The sequence below is a fragment of the Suncus etruscus genome, chromosome 2 (genome assembly GCF_024139225.1).
Source record: "Suncus etruscus isolate mSunEtr1 chromosome 2, mSunEtr1.pri.cur, whole genome shotgun sequence".
Classification (NCBI taxonomy): Eukaryota; Metazoa; Chordata; class Mammalia; order Eulipotyphla; family Soricidae; genus Suncus; species Suncus etruscus.
In genome coordinates, this window is record NC_064849.1 from 5,077,712 (window position 1) to 5,096,983 (window position 19,272).

Consider the following 19,272-nt stretch of genomic DNA (forward strand, 5'->3'; position numbering starts at 1 on the left):
GTTTGCCTTGCAAGCAGCCAATCCTGGACCAAAAGTGGTTGGTTCGAATCCTGGTGTCCCATATGGTCCCCCATGCCTGCCAGGAGCTATTTCTGAGCAGATAGCCAGGAGTAACCCCTGAGCACCACCGGGTGTGGCCCCAAAACAAAACAACAACAACAACAAAAAAGAGAAAGTACATACAGATACAAAGAATGAAAGATTTATTCTTAAGATCTGTACATTTCCCAAAAAAAAAAAAAAAGAAAATAAAAGGGCCCGGAGAGATAGCACAGCGGCGTTTGCCTGCAAACAGCCGATCCAGGACCAAAGGTGGTTGGTTCAAATCCCGGTGTCCCATATGGTCCCCCGTGCCTGCCAGGAGCTATTTCTGAGCAGACAGCCAGGAGTAACCCCTGAGCACTGCCGGATGTGACCCAAAAACCAAAAAAAAAAAAAAAAAAAAAAGAAGATCTGTACATTTTGAGAGGCTGGAGTGATAGCTTTTAAGGCTGAAGTGCACTGATAGAATGAAAAGGCTAATCGTGGAGCTGGAGCAATAGCACAGAGGGGAGGGCATTAGCCTTGCAACTGGCCCAGCCGGGACTGACCCAGGTTTGATCCTCGGCATTCTATAGGTTCCCCTGAGCCTTTGAGGAGAGATTTCTGAATGCAGAGCCAGGAATAACCCCTGAGTGGCAATGGGGATCCCCCCAAATGACTAATCATTGCGTGATGAGTCTGATCTCTAGTACCACACAGCGCAGTAAACTGATGCTGGGTATAGCTCTTATGCTCAGCAGCACCGCTGGGAATGTAGTTCAGTGGAAGAACTTGCATGTGTAAGGCCTGGGTTTCATCCCTATTTCCACTATGTAAATACAAATAATTTTCTAAATGGTTTAGGTTTTGGGGCCTATTGTGTGACTGATCAAATATTCAAGACTTAAAATGAGAGACATTTTACTACTTGAGCTATCTCAACCTTTGATTTATTATCTTGTGCAACAAAAGCATGTAGGTAGATTTTTTTCAAATTCTGCCATACTCAGGGGAGTCACTCCCATTAGTAGTACCCAAGGGAGCATTCAGTTCAGGGAGGTGGGACCAGGGCTTTGATATGTACACTCACCCTTTGTGAAATCTCCCTGGCTCCAACAATTCTTTTTTTAGATGACAGTTTTTTTTTTTGTTGTTGTTTGTTTTGGTTTTTGGGCCACACCCGGCGGTGCTCAGGGGTGACTCCTGGCTGTCTGCTCAGAAATAGCTCCTGGCAGGCACGGGGGACCATATGGGACACCAGGATTCGAACCAACCACCTTTGGTCCTGGATCGGCTGCTTGCAAGGCAAACACCGCTGTGCTATCTCTCCGGGCCCTAGATGACAGGTTTAATCTGAGCCAGTAGATGGCCTGGAAGGCAAGAAACATGAGGGAAGTTTGCTCAGTAAAGTTCTGCAGGATGACAGAAAACTAGACCCAAGCTCCTTATTTTGGAATTGTCTGCTCATGGCCAAAAAACCCTTGTCCCAGAGTCAAGTCAGAAAGAAAGTCAGCCACATGGGAGTGGGCTACTCCTGGCTGTTTGTAAAAATTCCTGGCAGACTCGGTTTATATGGGGTGCTGGGGATTGAGCCCAGGCTGGCCATGAGCGAGGCAAGTGTCCTTCCCACTGTTCTTGTCATTTTATTTTTTTGTGGGAATTCGTGCCACACCTGGCAATGCTCAGGGAGGAGTAGCTCCTGTCTGCACTCAGGAATCACTCCTGGGGGAGCTCAGTGGGTCATAGGGGGTGTGTCAGGAATTGAACTTGGGTTGGCCATGTTGAAGGCAAGTGCCCTACCCACTGTACTATCTCTGGCTTTTTTAAGGCAGAAGGAAAAATCAGTAATCTTGTCTTTTAAATTATTAATATTTATCGTAGATTATCTGGCATACTTTTGGGGGAAGCCACACCATGTGGCGCGCAGGGGTTCCTTCTGGATTTGCGCTCAGAAATCGCTCCTGGCAGACTCAGGGGACCATACAGGATGCCGGGGATCGAACCTGGGTCTGTCCTGGGCTGGCTATGTGCAAGGCTAAACCCCCTACCGCTGTGCTAGCTTTTCAGCCCCACATAAATTTATTTTTTTATTTTAAAATTTTGAGTGGCCACACCCAGCAATGCTCGGGTGATTCCTGGTGGCTCTTGGAGGACCATACAGAATATCAGGGATTGAACTTGGGTTGTCTGTGTGCAAGGGAAGTGCCCTACCTGCTGTGCTATTTCTCTGGCCCATAAATTAATCCAGGAATTCAAATCAGGATCAACCTTAGGCAAGGCAAAGGCCTTAACCTCTGTGCTCTCTCTGACCTCCCCTGAAATATTTTAGAACATTTACTGTACTGTAGAGAAAAATCTCAGTAAAAGGGAGAATGGAAGGGTGTGCTACAGCAAATCTCTGATTTCCTGTCATTTCTACTCCTGGGCAGGTTCCTTGAGCTTCAGTATACTCCAGCAACAAGATTGCTTCTCTCAGCCCCATTGTCTTTTTCTTTTCTTCCTATTACTTGGAAAAGAACCTTAAAATAGGAAAACTGGGGCCGGGAAGGTGGTGCTAGAGGTAAGGTGTCTGCCTTGCAAGCCCTAGCGTAGGATGGACTGCGGTTCGATCCCCCGGCGTCCCATATGGTCCCCCCAAGCCAGGGGCGATTTCTGAGTGCATAGCCAGGAGTAACCCCTGAGTGTCAAACGGGTGTGGCCCAAAAACCAAAAATAAAATGAAATAGGAAACCAAGGGCCAGGGAGATAGTTCAACAGGCTGGATACTAGACCCTCAGACATAACCAGCAGTCAAGGATGAAGGTCAGTGATAGTGAACATGTTTTTCTTTTTTTCTTCCTTTTTTTTTTGTTTTTGTTTTTGTGTTTGGGTCACACCCGGCAGCGCTCAGGGGTTACTCCTGGCTCTATACTCAGAAATCGCTCCTGGCAGTCTCGGAGGACCAAATGGGATGCGGGGATTCGAACCACCGTCCTTCTGCATGCCAGGCAAACACCCTACTTCCATGCTATTTCTCTGGCCCCTCTTTTTTTTTAAATGCTTTTTATTTCAATCTTGATTGATTTTTGGGCCACACACAGTGGTGCTCAGGGTTTCCTCCTGGCTCTGCACTCAGAAATCACCCCTGGCAGGCTGGGGGGACATATGGGATGCTGGGAATTGAACCAGGCCCCTCCTAGGTCAGCTGCACGCAAGGCAAATGCCCTAGGTCTGTGCTATATCTCTGGCCCATGCGCACATGGTTTTCTTGTGCTTCCCCCTCCCTGGGTTCCACCCTCAGCACATGACCCAGCATTGGGCCCCTAAGCTCTGTTACTAAGGGACTTAAACCAATGGAGGAAGTTGGAACACTGGGCCTGGAGCAGGCTCAATGGTAGGAATGTTCTCTGCACGTGTAGCTCTGGGTTTGATCGCATTGCAACAGAACAATGACTAAGACTTCAGCAAAGGCACGGGAAGAATAAGAAAAAAAAGAATGATTCTGTCACCCATGGGCAACCAGAATTTAACTGTGGCCTGCATATCTGGCTTGCTCTTTTCACATGGGAGTCCTGCTAGATTCCAGCTGCACATATATCCCCATCGGTGGGGCCAGAAAACTTTTGTACTCAGCGCAATTGTAGTCACCTCCATCCAGGAACCCCCTTAGTCTCTGGGAGTGTCTCTGGGAGCCTTCTCTCAGGTGGGCCTGTGCTTTCGGTTTTCTTTTGGAAAAAAAAACAACAAAATGTTTCTCTTGTCGTCCAAGCCTTAGCAAAAACCTTGTCTCTAGAGACATTTTCTGGCTTGCAACCTAAGACCCAGCTAGCTGTGCATGGAAGCTTTGCATGCAGGAAACCTGGGATTCACGCCCCTTCCCTTGTATTTGTGCCCTGGAACACCGAGAGGAGTGATCCCCAAGCACCAGGCCGTTGTGAGTCAGTAACCCTTGAGCACTGCCGGTGTACCCCCAAACTGAACTCCCTGGAAGTCCAGCTTCAGAACTTTCTGTCCTCGCTTCTCGAGCACCTTTGAGCTTTCCTGGCCCGAACCTGCAAGTGGAAAACTGGGCCTTGCTGGCAACACTCACAGCAAAGCTTGACAGGGAGGTCGCCTGGTGGAAGTTCAGATCTTTAGTGGTCCCTGGGGGTGGGTGGTTGTTCCTAGGCCTGCCCCTTGGAGCCCCCTCCTGGGCACCCAACAGGAGGTGGGGTGAAGCAATGTCCTGGGCCTTCCTTCCCTGGGCGTCTGGGACTGAGCAAGGGGGTGTCCGCCTGGAAGGAACCTCATCAGCAGGTTTCCTCACCTCCACTGCAGGGGGCACACATGGGGCGCAATTCTGCAAGCCCTCGGCCTCTGCCTGAGGCTCGAACCCGGGACCCGGGCGCTCAGGGCCTTGTGATTGGCGGGTGCCTCGATATTTTGTAGCGCTCGTCGAGCATCTGCGCAGGACCGGGCCGGACCAGAAGGAAGCAGGAGCTGGTGTCGGGCTGTGGGCGTCGCAGGCCGAGGAGACGAGGCCCGACAGGCCCGGGAAGCATGCACGCCATGTCTAGGCCGGCCATGGCCCAGGGAGGAGCGCTTCTGCCGAGGTTCGGAACCCCGCTGGGGCCCTGGGGAGGCCCAGAACCTGGAGGGCCCTCTCCCTCCAGAAGCCAGACTAGGTTCTGGCTCTGCCGGGCCCAGTGTGGGAGGAAAAGTCGGGGTGTGTGTGTGTGGGGGGGCGCCCCGCTTTGCTCCAAGGCCTCAAGAAGGACGCGGGGCATCTGGTGCATGGAGGCTGAGGCTCCTTGGGGAGCCCGGCCTGGCCCCTTGGGAAGGCGTCTCACGGCGAGGCAGGCCGGCCTGCAGGGTGGTGGAGGGAAGAGCTCGAACCCTGAATCGGCCCCCCACCTCCCCACGCCCTCAGGCCCTGAGCAAGGCCTGGCGGGGTTGGGGTTGGGGCAAGAGCTCGAACCCCGAATCCTGCGCGCAGGCCTGGCCGTGCAGCGCGGGGCTGAGTGAGGTGGGGTTGGGGAGACCTGGAACCCCGAAGAAGGCCCTTCAGGGGGCGCAGCGTGAGGCGTTGCGAGGACGAAGCCTCCCCAGGCCGAGGCTGCACCAGGCCCGGAGCTGCTGGGCGGGCGTGTGCGCAGAAAGAAGGCCTGAGCCCCATCTTTTTTGGGCGCCCTGGAGGTGCGTCATTTCGGGGCCCCCCATAAGTGAGTTCACTGGAGAAGGTGAGGCGAGGAGAGGCAGGCAGAACCGTCTCTCCATGGGTGATTGTAATCTTGCACTTTCTTTTTTTCATTTTGGTTTTCGGGCCACACCCGGTGACGCCCAGGGGTCCCTCCTGTGTCTACCTTACAAATGTTAACCAAGGATGGACCGTGGTTCAATTCCCCTGGCGTCCCATATGGTCCCCCAAGTGAAGAGCAGTTTCTGAGCGCATAGCCAGGAGTAACTTCTGGGTCACAGGGTGTGGCCCAACCCCCCCCCCCCGACCCCCCAAATTTGTTCCAGGTTCCAGGGCCAGACCATAGCACAGTGGGTAGGACATTTTTTTTGTGTGCATGCAACCAACCCGGTTCAATTTCTAGCGTATCATAAGTTCTCCCTGAGTCTTCCAGGAGCGATTTTGAGTGCAACTGGGTGTGGCCCCCCAAAAAACAAACTAAAAAAATAAGACTTAAGGGGGCTGGAGTGATAGTACTGTGGGGTGGGTAGAATTTTTTTTTTCTCTCCAGTGAACTCTTGACCTTGAGGTTCCAAGCCGTTCTCAAAATCACTCCTGTCAGCCTCAGCTTTGTTTTTTCCTTTTTTACAGCAGGATGCAGAGCTTCTTGACACTGCTGAGGGGAACCCAGGGCAGTGGTCCACCCCTGCCAGAGCTGGTGACCCTTGCAGGCACACTGTGTCGTGACTTTAGGGATGATCCTGCTCAGGTACAGCCCTTGGTCGCGGCTGTGCTGGACAGCCAGATTCGCCCGCACCTTCTGAACAATGTGGATGTGACCCTGACGTGTGTCCGCATGCTGGTCCAACAGGACCAGCACCAGGCTGCCTGCTACCTGCTTGAGGTAGGACTGGGTGCCAGCAGAGCTGAGAAGAGGGGAGACAGCCACAGGAACTTCGGCAGCTGTGTTATCCATCAACCCAGCCAGCACCATCCACTCTCACTTCCTTAATCACCAATGTCGTAGGGATTCAGAGGTGACAGAAGTGGGAGCATTAAGTGTGACTCTAGGTTCACTATGCACACCTCTCACAAAAGTGGGTTTACCCCTAAGCAGCTTAAAAAAAAAGAAAACAGGGGCCGGGCGGTGGCGCTAAAGGTAAGGTGCCTGCCTTGCCTGCGCTAGCCTTGGACGGACCGCGGTTCGATCCCCCGGTGTCCCATATGGTCCCCCAAGCCAGGAGCAACTTCTGAGCACATAGCCAGGAGTAACCCCTGAGCGTTACCAGGTGTGGCCCAAAAACCAAAAAAAAAAAAAACAAAAAAAAAAACTATAGTTAGACACACAGTGGCTGGGCATTGTGTTGGGGAGAGCTGGCATCCTGTAAAGTAATTAGACAGCCCACCCAGCCTTCCTTTGCTTCTGGTCAACAGTTGAGAAATCTGAGATAGTATCTCTGCCACTTTTTCTTGTGATCCTGGGAACCTCAACGTGGGTTAAGTTTTGCATGTACCCTTTACATGTGCTGTTGTAAAACTGCTTATGCCGAGTTACATTTTTGTTTTGTTTTGTTTTTGGGCCACACCCAGTGATGCTCAGAAATTGCTCCTGGCTTGGGGGACCGTATGGGATGCCAGGGGATTGAACCTCGGTCTGTTCTAGGTTAGCGCATGCAAAGCAAATGCCCTACTACTTGCGCCACTGCTTGGCCCTATGCTGAGTTACATTTTGTTTCCGGAATAGCAGTTTGTCTGAATGCAAAGTGCTGCATTTGGGTCCATGGTATGTTTTATCTAGTATTGCTCTCAAAAGAAGATTCCTGGGGCCGGAGCGATGGCACAGCGATAGAGCATTTGCCCTACACTTGGTCAACCCAGGACAGACCCCAGTTCAATTCCCAGAATCCCATATGGTTCCTCAAGCCTGCCAGGAGCAATTTCTAAGCCCAGAGCCAGGAGTAACCCCTGAGCGCTGCCAGGTATGACCAAAGAAAATTAAAAAAAAAAAAAAAAAAGGAATATTGGGGCCAGAGAGATAGCATGAAGGTAGGGCATTTGCCTTGCAAGAAGTGGTTCAAATCCCAGCATCCCATATGGTTCCCTGAACCTGCAAGGAGTGATTTCTGAGTGTAGAGTCGGGAGTAACCCCTGAGCACTGCCGAGTGTGACCCAAAAACAAAAGCCAAAAAAAAAAAATTTCTGAATTCTATAATATATCTGTCTGAAGGATTTCCAAGAAAGAACGTGGCATCTCTCATCCCTTTGTATGTCCATGCATGCATCTTGCAGAGTTTCCCTACCCAATCCTTCCCTGTTTTATCTCTTTCTACTCTCTCCCTAAGCTGTGTGGTGTCCTCTGCCCATTCTATTTACTCCTCATGAACCATCACATTTTTTTTTGGTTTTTGGTCATACCTGGAGGTGCTCAGGGATTACTCCTGGCTCTGCACTCAAAAATCATTCCTGCCAGGCTTAGGGGACCATATGGGATGCTGGGATTCAAACCACCGTTTGTCCTGAGTTGGCCGAGTGCAAGGCAAACACCCTATTGGTGTGCTATCTCTCAGGCCCTTATTTTTAAGCTCTGGATGTGGTGTATGCCTGGTGTTCTCTGAGCCTGCTCCACATCTGACTTTGATCACACTTTGCACTTTCTTTGTTGGCGCTTGGATGTGCCATGAACTTTTTCGATGTCCCTGTGTCTCAGGACCTGTGCACAATCCTTTCCTCTGCTAGGGCTGGGACCCCGCTCTCAGTGTAGGTGCTGGCTTCCTGCCTCTTCTTACCTTAAAGGTCACTTTCTCTAGTCAGGGGCTTTCCTTGCTTTTAGAGAGCCGCCCTCAGTTAATAACTACAGTTCATAGCTAGAAACGTACATATATGCTATTTTTTTTTTTGTTTTGGAGCCACATCCGACTCTGATCAGGGTTACTCCTGGCTGAACCCACATTAACCCTGCTCATAATGTATTTTATATCTGCCAACCTCACGAGGCAGGGGCAAGCTCAGACTTAGCCTTTCCAAGATCCAGGGCAGTAGTATGAATCTCCATATAACAGCTGGCTAAAACACTCTAGTGACTCATTGGTTAAAGAAGTTTGTGCTGGAAAGATAAAACAGTGATAAGACGTTTGCCTTGCACGCAGCTGACCCAGGACGGACCCGGGTTCGATTCCCAGATCCCATATGCCAGATTCCCATATTCCCAGATCCCATATCCCCAAGCCTGCCAAGAGTGATTTCTGAGTGCAGAACCACGAGGAACCTCTGAGCACTGCTGGGTGTGTCCCTCCCCCTCCAGAAAAAAAAGTCAAAATAAGTGAAATAACAAGTGAACTCAGAGTTATGACTGCCGTGAAGGCAGCCAAGAGGAGGTGTGTGCATGACTTGAGTGTTGGAAAAGTTCAGGAGAGGAACTATGGATGCAGTCATGGTTTTGCAGTGGTATGGCCAGCAGGCTGGTGTCTTCTGTCCCTTACCCTCCCTTTCAATGTGTGGCAGGAACTGTGTTCTGGAAAGGTTGAAGTCCTGTCGAGTGGACGGCCAAAGGACATAACTATGAGCCTGGTGGGGCCTGCAGAGCTGCCATTGCCGCCTGCCTCACTGATGGCTGCAGATTGATCACTTTTTCCCAGCCAAATCCCAGCTTTTGTTGCCAGGATTGCCGGGTCCCAGGAGGCAGTAAGGAGCTGGTGAAGCTTTGGTATGACATCCATTACGATCTGGCCATAAAGAAACTGGACGTGGCCACACTGACTCCCGTGCAGAAGTTCCGTTGCAGGAAGAGGTATTGGTCACTCACTCGCCTTATTTCTCTGTTACCCTGTCGGGACACACTCTCAGAACCACAAAGGCAGGGGTGTCCAGGCAGGAAAGGCATCAACACCATCAGCCCAAGAGTTGTGCTCTTCATTTGCACTGCTGGCTGGGGGTAGATGCCTTCTTGGATATGCAGGCTGATGAGGGGATCCCATGGAAGTCCCCACTGTGGCAGGACCCTCCAGCTATTCCCTCTCCCATGGCAACACCACAGACACCTTTATCCATGTTCCCCATGCTGGGTTTTGCAAGGCCAATGCCCTAGGACCCCAGGACCTCAGATGTGGCTGTGAGCAAACCCCAGGAGGTTCTTAGATGAGTGTGGCAAGGCATTCCAAAAAGATGTTAGGGACAGCAAGTGGCATCCTGTGGCCTCAGACTGCTGGTGGCTCATGTGTGATCAAACTGAGGCACATATAGGCAAGTGACCTGCCACTGCCACACAGGAAGGAAAGGAGGCAGGAAGCCCACACATGGGGAAAGGAAGTGCATGGCCACTCCAGCATAGCAGTCCCAGCCCTGGCTCAGCTCTGCATTCATCCATGAACCTGGATCTTTGCAGCTAGGCAGGCTCAGTCCTTTCTGTGCACGTGCCCCATATCCACCCCTCGCTGGGCAGAGGAGTGGGCATTGAAGTGTAATGTTGGGGTGTATGGTGTGAGACTGTGGGGTTGCATGCAGGGTGTCTCTGCACCCACCTTCTCACTGTCTTTCCCAGGAACCCTCCGCCGCCCTCCCTCTGCCCTGATGGTCTGAAGAGCAGGAACTTCTCCATGGAGGTTCGCCAGAAGTTGCAGGACTTTGCCTCGGGTGTGAGCAGCAATCCCAGCAAGGCCAATCGAGTAAGAGTAGCCCCCCCCCCCCACCAAGGGACTTCACCCTTCGAGGTGGGCTCTATCCTGAGGAGAGGGTGCCTGCATGGGGGAAGGTTGGCTTCCATCTGGGATGAAGAGGGCCCATGTGGTGGCATCAGCGGGTACTTCTGAGCACTCAGTGGCCTGGCAAGCACCAAAGTGCAGTGAGAGCTTTTTTCTGGGCCTGTGGCCAGGCCTCTCTCTGAGCTCTGATCCTCGACTTAGAGTCTGTAGCCTCCTTCTGAGGCAGGAATTCTGTGTGTGCATTGTCCTTGGACACTCACATCACTGGGCAGTAGATATCCAGCTATCTAGCTCCATCCTCAGTCCCTACCCCCAATGCTGCCTCCCCGCTCCAGCATTGGAGGCAGGTATCTGCCCATGTGGTTCCCTGTTCTTCCTCTACTATCCCCTGTACTTCTCTTTTGTTCCCACCATACCTTTCATCCTGTGGGTCCAGGGAGGGAGACCAGGTGAGTTCATGTTGTTTGGGACAGGAAAATCTGGCTTTGGAGACCAACTTGACTGCAGAGCAGGTGTACAACTGGTTTGCCAATTATCGGCGGCGCCAAAGGGCCCTAGCCCGGCAAGTAGAGTCAGCTGCAGAGGACCCCAGTGCAAGAGAGAGGTGCCCTCTACAGCCCTTAGGACACCTTCATGTGGATGTGGGCTCCGAGCATATGGATAGGCCACAATGGGCAGGTGAGTGGCCTCCACACTCTTATTTTTTGTGTCTGGGGACTCATTTCTGACATTAGTATCCCCTGTCTGGCCTAGAACTAGAGATTGCCCCACCAGTCTGCCCATTTTGGATTTGACCATATGGGCAGCAAAATCACTGCAACTGAGGGTGGTGTTATGGATAGACCCAGGAGGGACTTGGCTTTGGTGTTAGGTACTAACCGGCACTTTGTGGCCAGGCATCAGTGAGCTGAGGGTGCCCCGCACTGGTCATTATGGATTTACATTCACACCAAAGGCAGACTTAGGGACAAAGGGATATTGTGATGAGTTGTGAGCTACATCAGTCTTTAGCCCACTGAAGCATAGTTGCTTATGGGATGCAGGCAGGACTTAAGCACACTCAGCCTCTCTTTCTCTTCTCTGCTTTCAGCATCACAGGAGGAAAACAGGCCAGTGCATACCTCAGTGACCACTCCAGAATTGTGGGAACCACTGGCCTTGGCTGTAGAAGAGACTGTGTCAAGACCACTGCCCAGGTACTGCCAAGCCTACAGTGGGATGGGAGGTCCTTGCCTTATTGGGAGCCCCATCTCACATGGTGACTGCTTGGTGCAGACTCCGCCACAGACCCAGGGATGCAGGTCATGTCAAGAAATGACCTCAGGGGACCCCACACGTATTCAGGGAGGCTGCCGAGCTGCTTCTTTTGTAGGCTGAGAGTGCCGAGGAAAACATTTGGGCCTGGTTTCTTTCTTGCATCTTGTAATGTTTGTACCTCAGCAAGTTAGCACCAGTCACATTCTTTGAGTACCTTGTATTGTGCCAGGCATCGTTCAAGCACTTTCTCTCACTATTCCCTCAAGGATGGGGTGAGCACCAGATCTGTGACTGAGTAAAGCACTGGTCATTAATGGTACAAGGGCCAAGTCTGTGTCTTGTGTCATCATTAAGAAGTATGCTCTGGGGCCTGGAGAGAGAGCACAGCGGCGTTTGCCTTGCAAGTAGCTGATCTAGGACCAAAGGTGGTTGGTTCAAATCCCGGTGTCCCATATGGTCCCCTGTGCCTGCCAGGAGCTATTTCTGAGCAGACAGCCAGGAGTAACCCCTGAGCACTGCCGGGTGTGGCCCAAAAACCAAAAAAAAAAAAAAAAAAAAAAAAAAAAAAAAAAGGTGTGCTCTGGGGCCGGAGCGATGGCACAAGCGGCAGCCTGCCTTGTGCGCGCTAGCCTAGGATGGACTGTGGTTCGATCCCTGACGTCCCAAATGGTCCCCCAAGCCAGGAGCTGTTTCTGAGCGAATAGCCAGGCGTAACCCCTGAGCATCACCAGGTGTGGCATGCTCTGCATTTATCATTTCAGCACCTCATGGTACTGCTCACTATTGGCCTATTGGCCCTGTTTCCAATTCCTTGCTTTATTTCTCTGAGAAATGGGTGTAGTGGTGGGGCCTTCTGTGCAGGTTATTGTGCAGACCACAGGTCAGGGTTAAGGTACTGTAAAATAAATTCCAACTTTGTGAAATCACCACACACACGTATTTTCACTCCAGGTGGACAGGTCAGATGTAGGTAGGGTAGCTGCAAAGAATAAACCAAGCCAGTCAGGAGAGAGTCATGGAGTCAGTTTGCTTTTCACCTCATGGTATCTCTGCCTGCGTGCACCAAAGCCAAACTGTTCTTTCTTTATTCTCAGTACCAATTCAATTGGGTGAGGGGAGTGGAGTAAGATGCAGGTGGACCTTTACATATCAAAGGGCTAGGTGAAACCGAAAGAGGATATTGGGGGAACACCTTTGTTTGGGGTTAACAGCTGGGTATCATCTTTCAGGGGGCCCTGTTTGCCAAGGCTCAGGTGCACCATCCAAGACTCAGTATTTTTGGAATAGAAACTAGTTCCAAAATTTCTCAACCACTGGGCCCGGAGCAATGGCACAGCACATGGCCAACAACAGGATGGACAGTTCGATACCCAGCATCTCATATGGTCCCCCCAGTGCCTGCCAGGAACGACTTCTGAGTGCAGAGCCAGAAGTAACCCCTGAATACTACAGAGTGTGACCCCAAAACAAAACAAAATCTGTCAATTGTTGAAAAACATATTAATTATTGAGTCCTGAATGGAGGTGGATGATGGTGAAATAGATGGATGTTGAGGCCTTTCTCTGCCGGCCCAGGCTATGCACCTGAAACCCCTTTCTTCCAGCCAGCGGGTTTTAGGGTGGCGGTGAGGAAATGATCCACAGGCAATCAGGTTTCTGTCTCCTGCTGCTTCCTGAATCTCCTGCTGAATCCCCCTTCTGAGTCTCAGGCAATCTTTTTGTTACCTACCAAAGAACTCTCCCAGAAAAGGGCTGGTCTTACCATCAGGTACACAGGAAGATGCGGTTGAGTTGACATCTTCCCCTCCTTGAATAATTAATGAAGAAGGGTAATCTTTTGTTTTCCTGACTTCTGCCAGCCAAAGATGGGAACCTTAATATTCCCAAAAGTCACGAAGTCTAAAGTGAAAATTAACATATCAGCCTTTTCCAGAAACTTATCTTTTCTGCAAAATATACCTGTAGTTTAAAATTTTCTTAATGCTTATTTAACCAAGCACTATCCTGGAACTTCCTTGTTCCTATTCTTCCTAATGCTATTTATTTTATTTTATTTTGTTTTGTTTTGTTTTGTTTTGTTTGTGGGTCACACCCAGCAGCGCTCAGGGGTTACTCCTGGCTCTACACTCAGAAATCACCCCTGGAAGGCTCGGGGACTATATGGGATGCCGGGATTCGAAACATCGTCCTTCTGCATGAAAGGCAAACGCTTTACCTCCATGCTCTCTCTCCAGCCACTAATGCTATTTAACCAAGCATTTTTTTCTGAAACATCCTGTTCCTTTTTATTAACCTTCCCTAAACACAAGTACAAGAACATTTATACAGAAAATACAGTTTGAAAACAGGCTACTACATTAAAACACACACTGTAAAACATTATGCAGTTGGGGGCCGGAGAGGTAGCATGGAGGTAAGGTGTTTACCTTGCATGCAGAAGGTCAGTAGTTCGAATTCCGCCATCCCATATGGTTCCCTGAGCCTGCCAGGAGCGATTTCTGAGCATAGAGCCAGGAGTAACCCCTGAGCACTGCCGGTATGACCCAAAAAAAAACATTTAAAAAACATTATGCAATTGAAAACGTTAATTATGGGAAACCCGGCCCGGAGAGATAGCACAGCGGTGTTTGCCTTGCAAGCAGCCGATCCAGGACCAAAGGTGGTTGGTTCGAATCCCGGTGTCCCATATGGTTCCCCGTGCCTGCCAGAAGCTATTTCTGAGCAGACAGCCAGGAGTAACCCCTGAGCACCGCCGGGTGTGGCCCAAAAACCAAAAAAAAAAAAAAAATTATGGGAAACCATAAAGCACATTTAAATCAGCAAGAAAATGACTTAGATCAAGAGATACATCTGAAACAAAGTTAGATGCAGGTGGTTTTAAATCAAAATTTTCAGTTGGGCTTCGCTGTTTTTTTTTTTTCTCCTATTTTAATTTTTTATCCCACCACCAAATTGTCCAAACGTGGATACACTGTGGACTTTCCCATTTTATCCCATCCCCAAATTGTCCAGAGGCTGGGCTTCTCCCAGACTGCTCACCACATGGCTTTAGCTCCATAGAACCTGGTCCAGCAGGCGGTCCGGCTGGGAGCTGCACCACTCGCCTGGTCGGAAGCTTCGCCACAGCTGCAGTTTGTTGCCTGCCCAGGAGACACTGCCTTCGCCTCTTCTCTGCCCCTCCAGGTGGTATTTGGAAGCAGGCTGCAGCATCTTCTCCACCCATCGCTTTTTGCTGCTGTGGTCCACACATCTGGATGTTCAAAGCATGCGTCTGGGCGTTCAAAGCATGGTGGTTTAAACTGAAAGTCCATTAGTTCCAAAGGCCAAAATCCTGTTGGGGGCTTAAGGTCGTAATCCAGGAATCAATCCTTTTTTAATGAAGCTATTTCTTTCTGGTCCTTTTCCAATCAGGGTTCTCCATCAATCTCTGAGGAGGCTGAAGTTCTTGGAAAATGGACTTTTTGCAGAAAAATCGCAGTCCTGGGCCTCGGATGGGGGGGGTGTAATCCAAGCTTTCACCTTCCCTGGCCCTTCTGCCCCCAGACCCTTCTCCATGTTTAGAAATGGCTCCACGTGGTGGCCTAGGCTTTTGTGCTCACTCCAGCTGAAAAGAGCCAAAATCAAACACAAGAAAACCCCATCATAGCTGTCTTCTCAGTCCAGGGTTCAAATCAACGTTCGAGCACTAAAATGTTGAAAAATATATTAATTATTGAGTCCTGGATGGAGGTGGATGATGGTGAGATGGATGGATGTTGAGCCTTTCTCTGCCAGCCCGGGCCACGTGCCTGAAACCCCTTCCTTCCAGCCAGCAGGGTCTTAGGTTGGCGGCGAGGAAATGATCCATAGACAGTCAGGTTTTAGGAGACATCAGCTTTATTAAGGCCCTAGTCACCATGTGTGGCATTTAATCTTTGGGGTTTTTTGTTTGTTTTTGTGTCACACCTGGCAGTTCTCAGAGGTTACTCTTGGCTCTACACTCAGAAATTGCGCCTGGCAGGCTTGCTCGGGGGACCATATGGGATGCCGGGATTTGAACCACAGTCCTTCTGCATGCAAGGCAACACCCTATCTCCATGCTATCTCTCTGGCCCCTAATCCTAAAACTTTGAAGCATTCTCTCTTCAGCTGCTCGGACATCAATTACTTTGCATGGTTCCTTCAGGGTCAATCATCATAGACAAAACATCAAGCCTCTTACCAATTCTCTTAGTTTCAGTGCTTTAGTTTCAAACCATTGTCAATAATCATTGGTGTATCGTAGGTCTCCAGTAATAGCATAAATATAGTGCATCTTGGGCCCTGCAGCCATAAGGGAGAGAAGGCACTAGAACAGGGTTGGTGCTGACTTCACAGCTGTCAGTGTCTTTAAGTCATGTCAGGAACTCAACCTGGGCTGAGCCTTCTCCCGTGCCTCTGCCCCTGCCTCAGGGAGCTTGTGCCCACCCAGTGATGGTGTCTACTGTGTCTCCCAGGTCTCCACAGGGTGATGAGATATATCAAGAGGCTTCTGGACATGACCCTGCCTCCCTCCCTCCTGTCTGCTCTGGCCCTGACTTGTGCTCTCTGGCTGGCAGCAGTGACATGCTGGAACCATCTCTGGCTGCTCCCGAATCCTGGCTGATGTCTCTTTCACTGGCGTCCTCCCTGGAAGCTGGCTTTCAGAGAGGGCCACTGGCACACAACCCCAGCCTGGACTTCATGATGCACCCCACAGATGCTGCTGTGTCTATGTCCATCACCACCCTGGATGAGCCCCATACCACAGGTGTGTCTGCCCCATGGAAATAGGTGTTTGCCCCAGATGCTTTAGCCACCCTGGGTAGAGTTGGAGGGACCAAGGACGTTGCTGGAAGATTTGTATTTGATTGGATCTAGGGTCATTATAGTCGGAACAAAGAACTCATTTATAGAAGTGCTCTTTTATAAATATCCTCAATATTTGTGTGTGTATGTGTGTAGAGGGGCTTCCTAGCCTGTATTAGGAAGGCCAGGGTTGGCTCTAAGCCATCTGGACTCATGATGTCATGCTCGGCCGAAAGATTTGGTGCTGCTCAGCTCCTATGGAACCAAGCATTACCTGTGCACTCCGCATTACTGAGCCCCCATGTGGTGCAGGGGATTGAACCAGGATTAGCTGTATGTAAGTCATATACCTTGACTATTGTGCTCTCTCTGTTCTGTTACTCTTTCTTCAAAATAAAGTATCCACACCCTCACCTGGAGCCTAGGTAGGGGCAGACTAAAGAGGCTGTTTTGGAAGGAGGCAGTGGTGTGAGCTCAGGAACCAGTAAGACTAATTTAAAGTTCAAATGGTGTGACTTTGTCCTGATGTCTGGATACCTGGAGGTATCAATGACTGTTACTTCTTCACTTTCAGCATGGCAGGGAGGTGCTGCCTATCTTCTGAGCAGCTTTGGTTGGACAGTACCTGGTCCCTGGTACTTCCTGATGGCCTTGGGCTCAGGAACTTCTTCCTGTGCAGGATTTGTTGACCCAGTCACCAGTGGCTCCCAGATCATCTACCCAGAGGAAAGGTCGGGCACAAGTGGTAGGCAGGCAGAAGCACAGGTGGGCAGCTTCCTTTTGACACAATTCCAGTCGCAGACTCCTGAATTCATCATGCAGAGGTAAGTTGAACAGTGTCACAGTCTTGGATATGTTTTTTATTTTTTGCCTTCCAGATGTAGTGGTATTCACTGTATAGACTTGCCAGCTAACTCACAGCACAGGCTGAACCTTTTCCCTCGGGATTTTGAAATGCAGTAGCGGTTGCTGTGTTTATCCAAAGAAGAGCGTATATTTACCCACAGAATAGCAGCAACTTAGGAACTGACATTAAAATTGTCCTGTGGATTGTCCATGGAGAAGAGGCAAAAAGATTGCTGTGGGCCCCAGTAGCCTAATCTTGATACTTTCTTTTCCTCAAAGACTCCTGTAATTGCTGAGAAATATCAAACCTTGTTTTTGATTTAGTTTTTGGGGACCATGTGAGATGCCAGGGATCGAACTTGAGCAGAGTGCAAGGTTGGCAGAGTGCAAGGCAAACGCCCTACCACTGTGCTATCACTCTGGTCTCCAAATCCTGTTTTTTGTATTTGAAATTTGTTTGAAAGTGACTGGTAGGGCTGTGACTAGCCTACTGCAGACTATAGTGTGGGAACAACCCCGGAGACTGCAGGAATACAGAGGCCTTCGGGTCAGGTCCCCAGAGTAGTGTCTCCACCTTCTGGGAATGAAAGGGCAGGCAACCTATAGTGGGAGGAGGGAAGATGTTGGCGATCAAGTCACCGCTGTGTCTGTGAACATAGCTTGATGGTGGGAAAACCGATCCCCTTTTTTTGTGCTTCATCAAATTGGGTGGTGTTGAGGGGATCATGAGTTGCTGTCAGGGAATCTTGGCTTCTCACATGCAAAGCACATGTTCAGCCTGTTGATCTACTTTTTCACCTCCATCTTCAGTTTTTGAGCATAGCATACTTGGCTGTGCTCAGGGATAACTCCTGGCATTCATTGTTCAGGGCATCATATGTTATTCCATGGATCAAACCGGGGTTTGCCATGTGTAAGTCAAGAGTTCTGCTAGTTCTATGGCCCTGTTCCATACACACACACACACACATACACACACACACACACACACACATACATGGCTTTTTTTTTTGCCACACCTGGCGATGCTCAGGGGTTACGACTGTTACTAGCCCCATGTTCCATATAATCCATATAGTTTTTATAGTAGTCACCCAACATAATGCAGGTTTCATTACTTGGCCCTAGTAGAGTGAACCTCATTCATGTGCTCAAGCCTTGCTTGGGCCTAATGCTACTGGGTCGGGCATTGCAGTGCTGAGATGAGTGAGGCCCCACCCACAGCTGTGTGCTCAGCACTGGGGCTCCTCCATCCCCGTGTGTGTTTACATTTTAACAAACTCAGACTGTTGTCCTCAAGGGCCACACCTGTCACCTTTTCTTCTGCTCTCTGATACGGTCCTCAAGGTCTCGTTTCCTACACATCCCGAGCTGGGTCTTTATTTTGACTATCTTATTCCTTAGGTACCTGTCAGGGCTTCCCTGCCTTCTCTGAACCTGCTTTAGTATGTTTTGACTCATCCACCTCGGGTGTTACCCAGAGCATCCTGCACTCTGAGAGCACTATGAGAACAGACTGTTCTGGTGGAGAGCTCTCTGGGCTTGTTGCTTAGGGGTGAATGGTGTAACCCGGCACCCTTTGATCGATTTTCATGCCATCCATTTTCTAGTTCCCCAGAGCTGGAACCTGCGTTCCCCAGTCCAGTGTCTGTTGCAGAGATAGCCCAGCCTTTGTCCTCCAACCAGGTGAGGGTTTCTATGGTTTCTCTATGGGTTTCCTTCTCAACTCCTGGGTCTTTTTTTCCTCCTCCTCCTCCTCCTCCTCCTCCTCCTCCTCCTCCTCCTCCTCCTCCTCCTCCTTCTCCTTCCTTCTTCTTCTTCTTCCTCCTCCTCCTCTTCTTCCTTCTCTTCCTCCTCTTCTTCTTTCTTCTTCTTCTTCTCCTCCTCCTCTTCTTCCTCCTCCTTCTCCTCCTCTTCTTCTTCTTTTTTTGGTTTTTGGGTCACACCCGGCAGCGCTCAGGGTGACTCTATGCTCAGTAATTGCTCCTGGCAGGCTCGGGGGACCATATGGGATGCTGGGATTCGAACCACCGACCCTCTGCATACAAGGCAAATGCCTTATCTCCATGCTATCTTTCCAGCCCCAGAGTCCTTTCTTCTTGGTGTTAGGAGAATTAATCTGTTTTGGTGTGACTCAGTGAGGCAGAGACGAGCAGGGGTGTGGGTGTGCTGAGGGTGTAACACTGTGTATAAAGCAAAACTTTATTGGTTTTTCAGGGGCAGTGGCCAAACATACAAGCTTCCAGCGATACCTTCTGGGGAGCCCAGGTGCTTCTGGAACTTTCTGGAAGTAACCTGAGTTGAGCTGCCTGCATCTCGTGAACCTGTGTAGCCCCACATTACACTTTTGTGGGCATCCAGCTGTAGGCTGGAGAGCTTTATTTGGAATTATAAAGAGAGGTTTCTTCTGAGATGCACCGAGGGGATTTCATCCCCTGACATGTTTCAATGATTTGTCAACTCCTATACCAGAGAAGAGTTTGAGAAATGTTCATGAGATTATAAATCAGA

The 19,272-nt window shown here is 50.1% G+C and overlaps 1 protein-coding gene across 1 annotated transcript; it reads left to right on the top strand.

Annotated features, from left to right (window-relative positions):
* The first annotated feature begins 2,754 nt into the window (after positions 1-2,754).
* On the top strand, positions 2,755-19,065 carry ANHX (anomalous homeobox). The gene is made up of 10 exons (XM_049768273.1): positions 2,755-2,823; positions 5,807-6,059; positions 8,815-8,942; positions 9,693-9,816; positions 10,326-10,530; positions 10,943-11,048; positions 15,585-15,877; positions 16,595-16,739; positions 18,372-18,453; positions 18,985-19,065. The coding sequence occupies exons 2-10, from the start codon at positions 5,811-5,813 to the stop codon at positions 19,063-19,065; spliced, it is 1,413 nt and encodes a 470-aa protein (XP_049624230.1). The 5' UTR covers positions 2,755-2,823; positions 5,807-5,810.
* Positions 19,066-19,272: the final 207 nt, after the last annotated feature.

What these genes read in the sequence shown, in the direction of transcription:
- ANHX (XM_049768273.1), top strand. Translation starts at nt 5,811, where the DNA reads ATGCAGAGCTTCTTGACACTGCTGAGGGGAACCCAGGGCAGTGGTCCA. An exon ending in GGATGAGCCCCATACCACAG is followed by an intron (nt 15,878 to 16,594) that starts GTGTGTCTGCCC and finishes CTTCCTGTGCAG; the next exon opens with GATTTGTTGACCCAGTCACC. An exon ending in CCTGAATTCATCATGCAGAG is followed by an intron (nt 16,740 to 18,371) that starts GTAAGTTGAACA and finishes TCCATTTTCTAG; the next exon opens with TTCCCCAGAGCTGGAACCTG.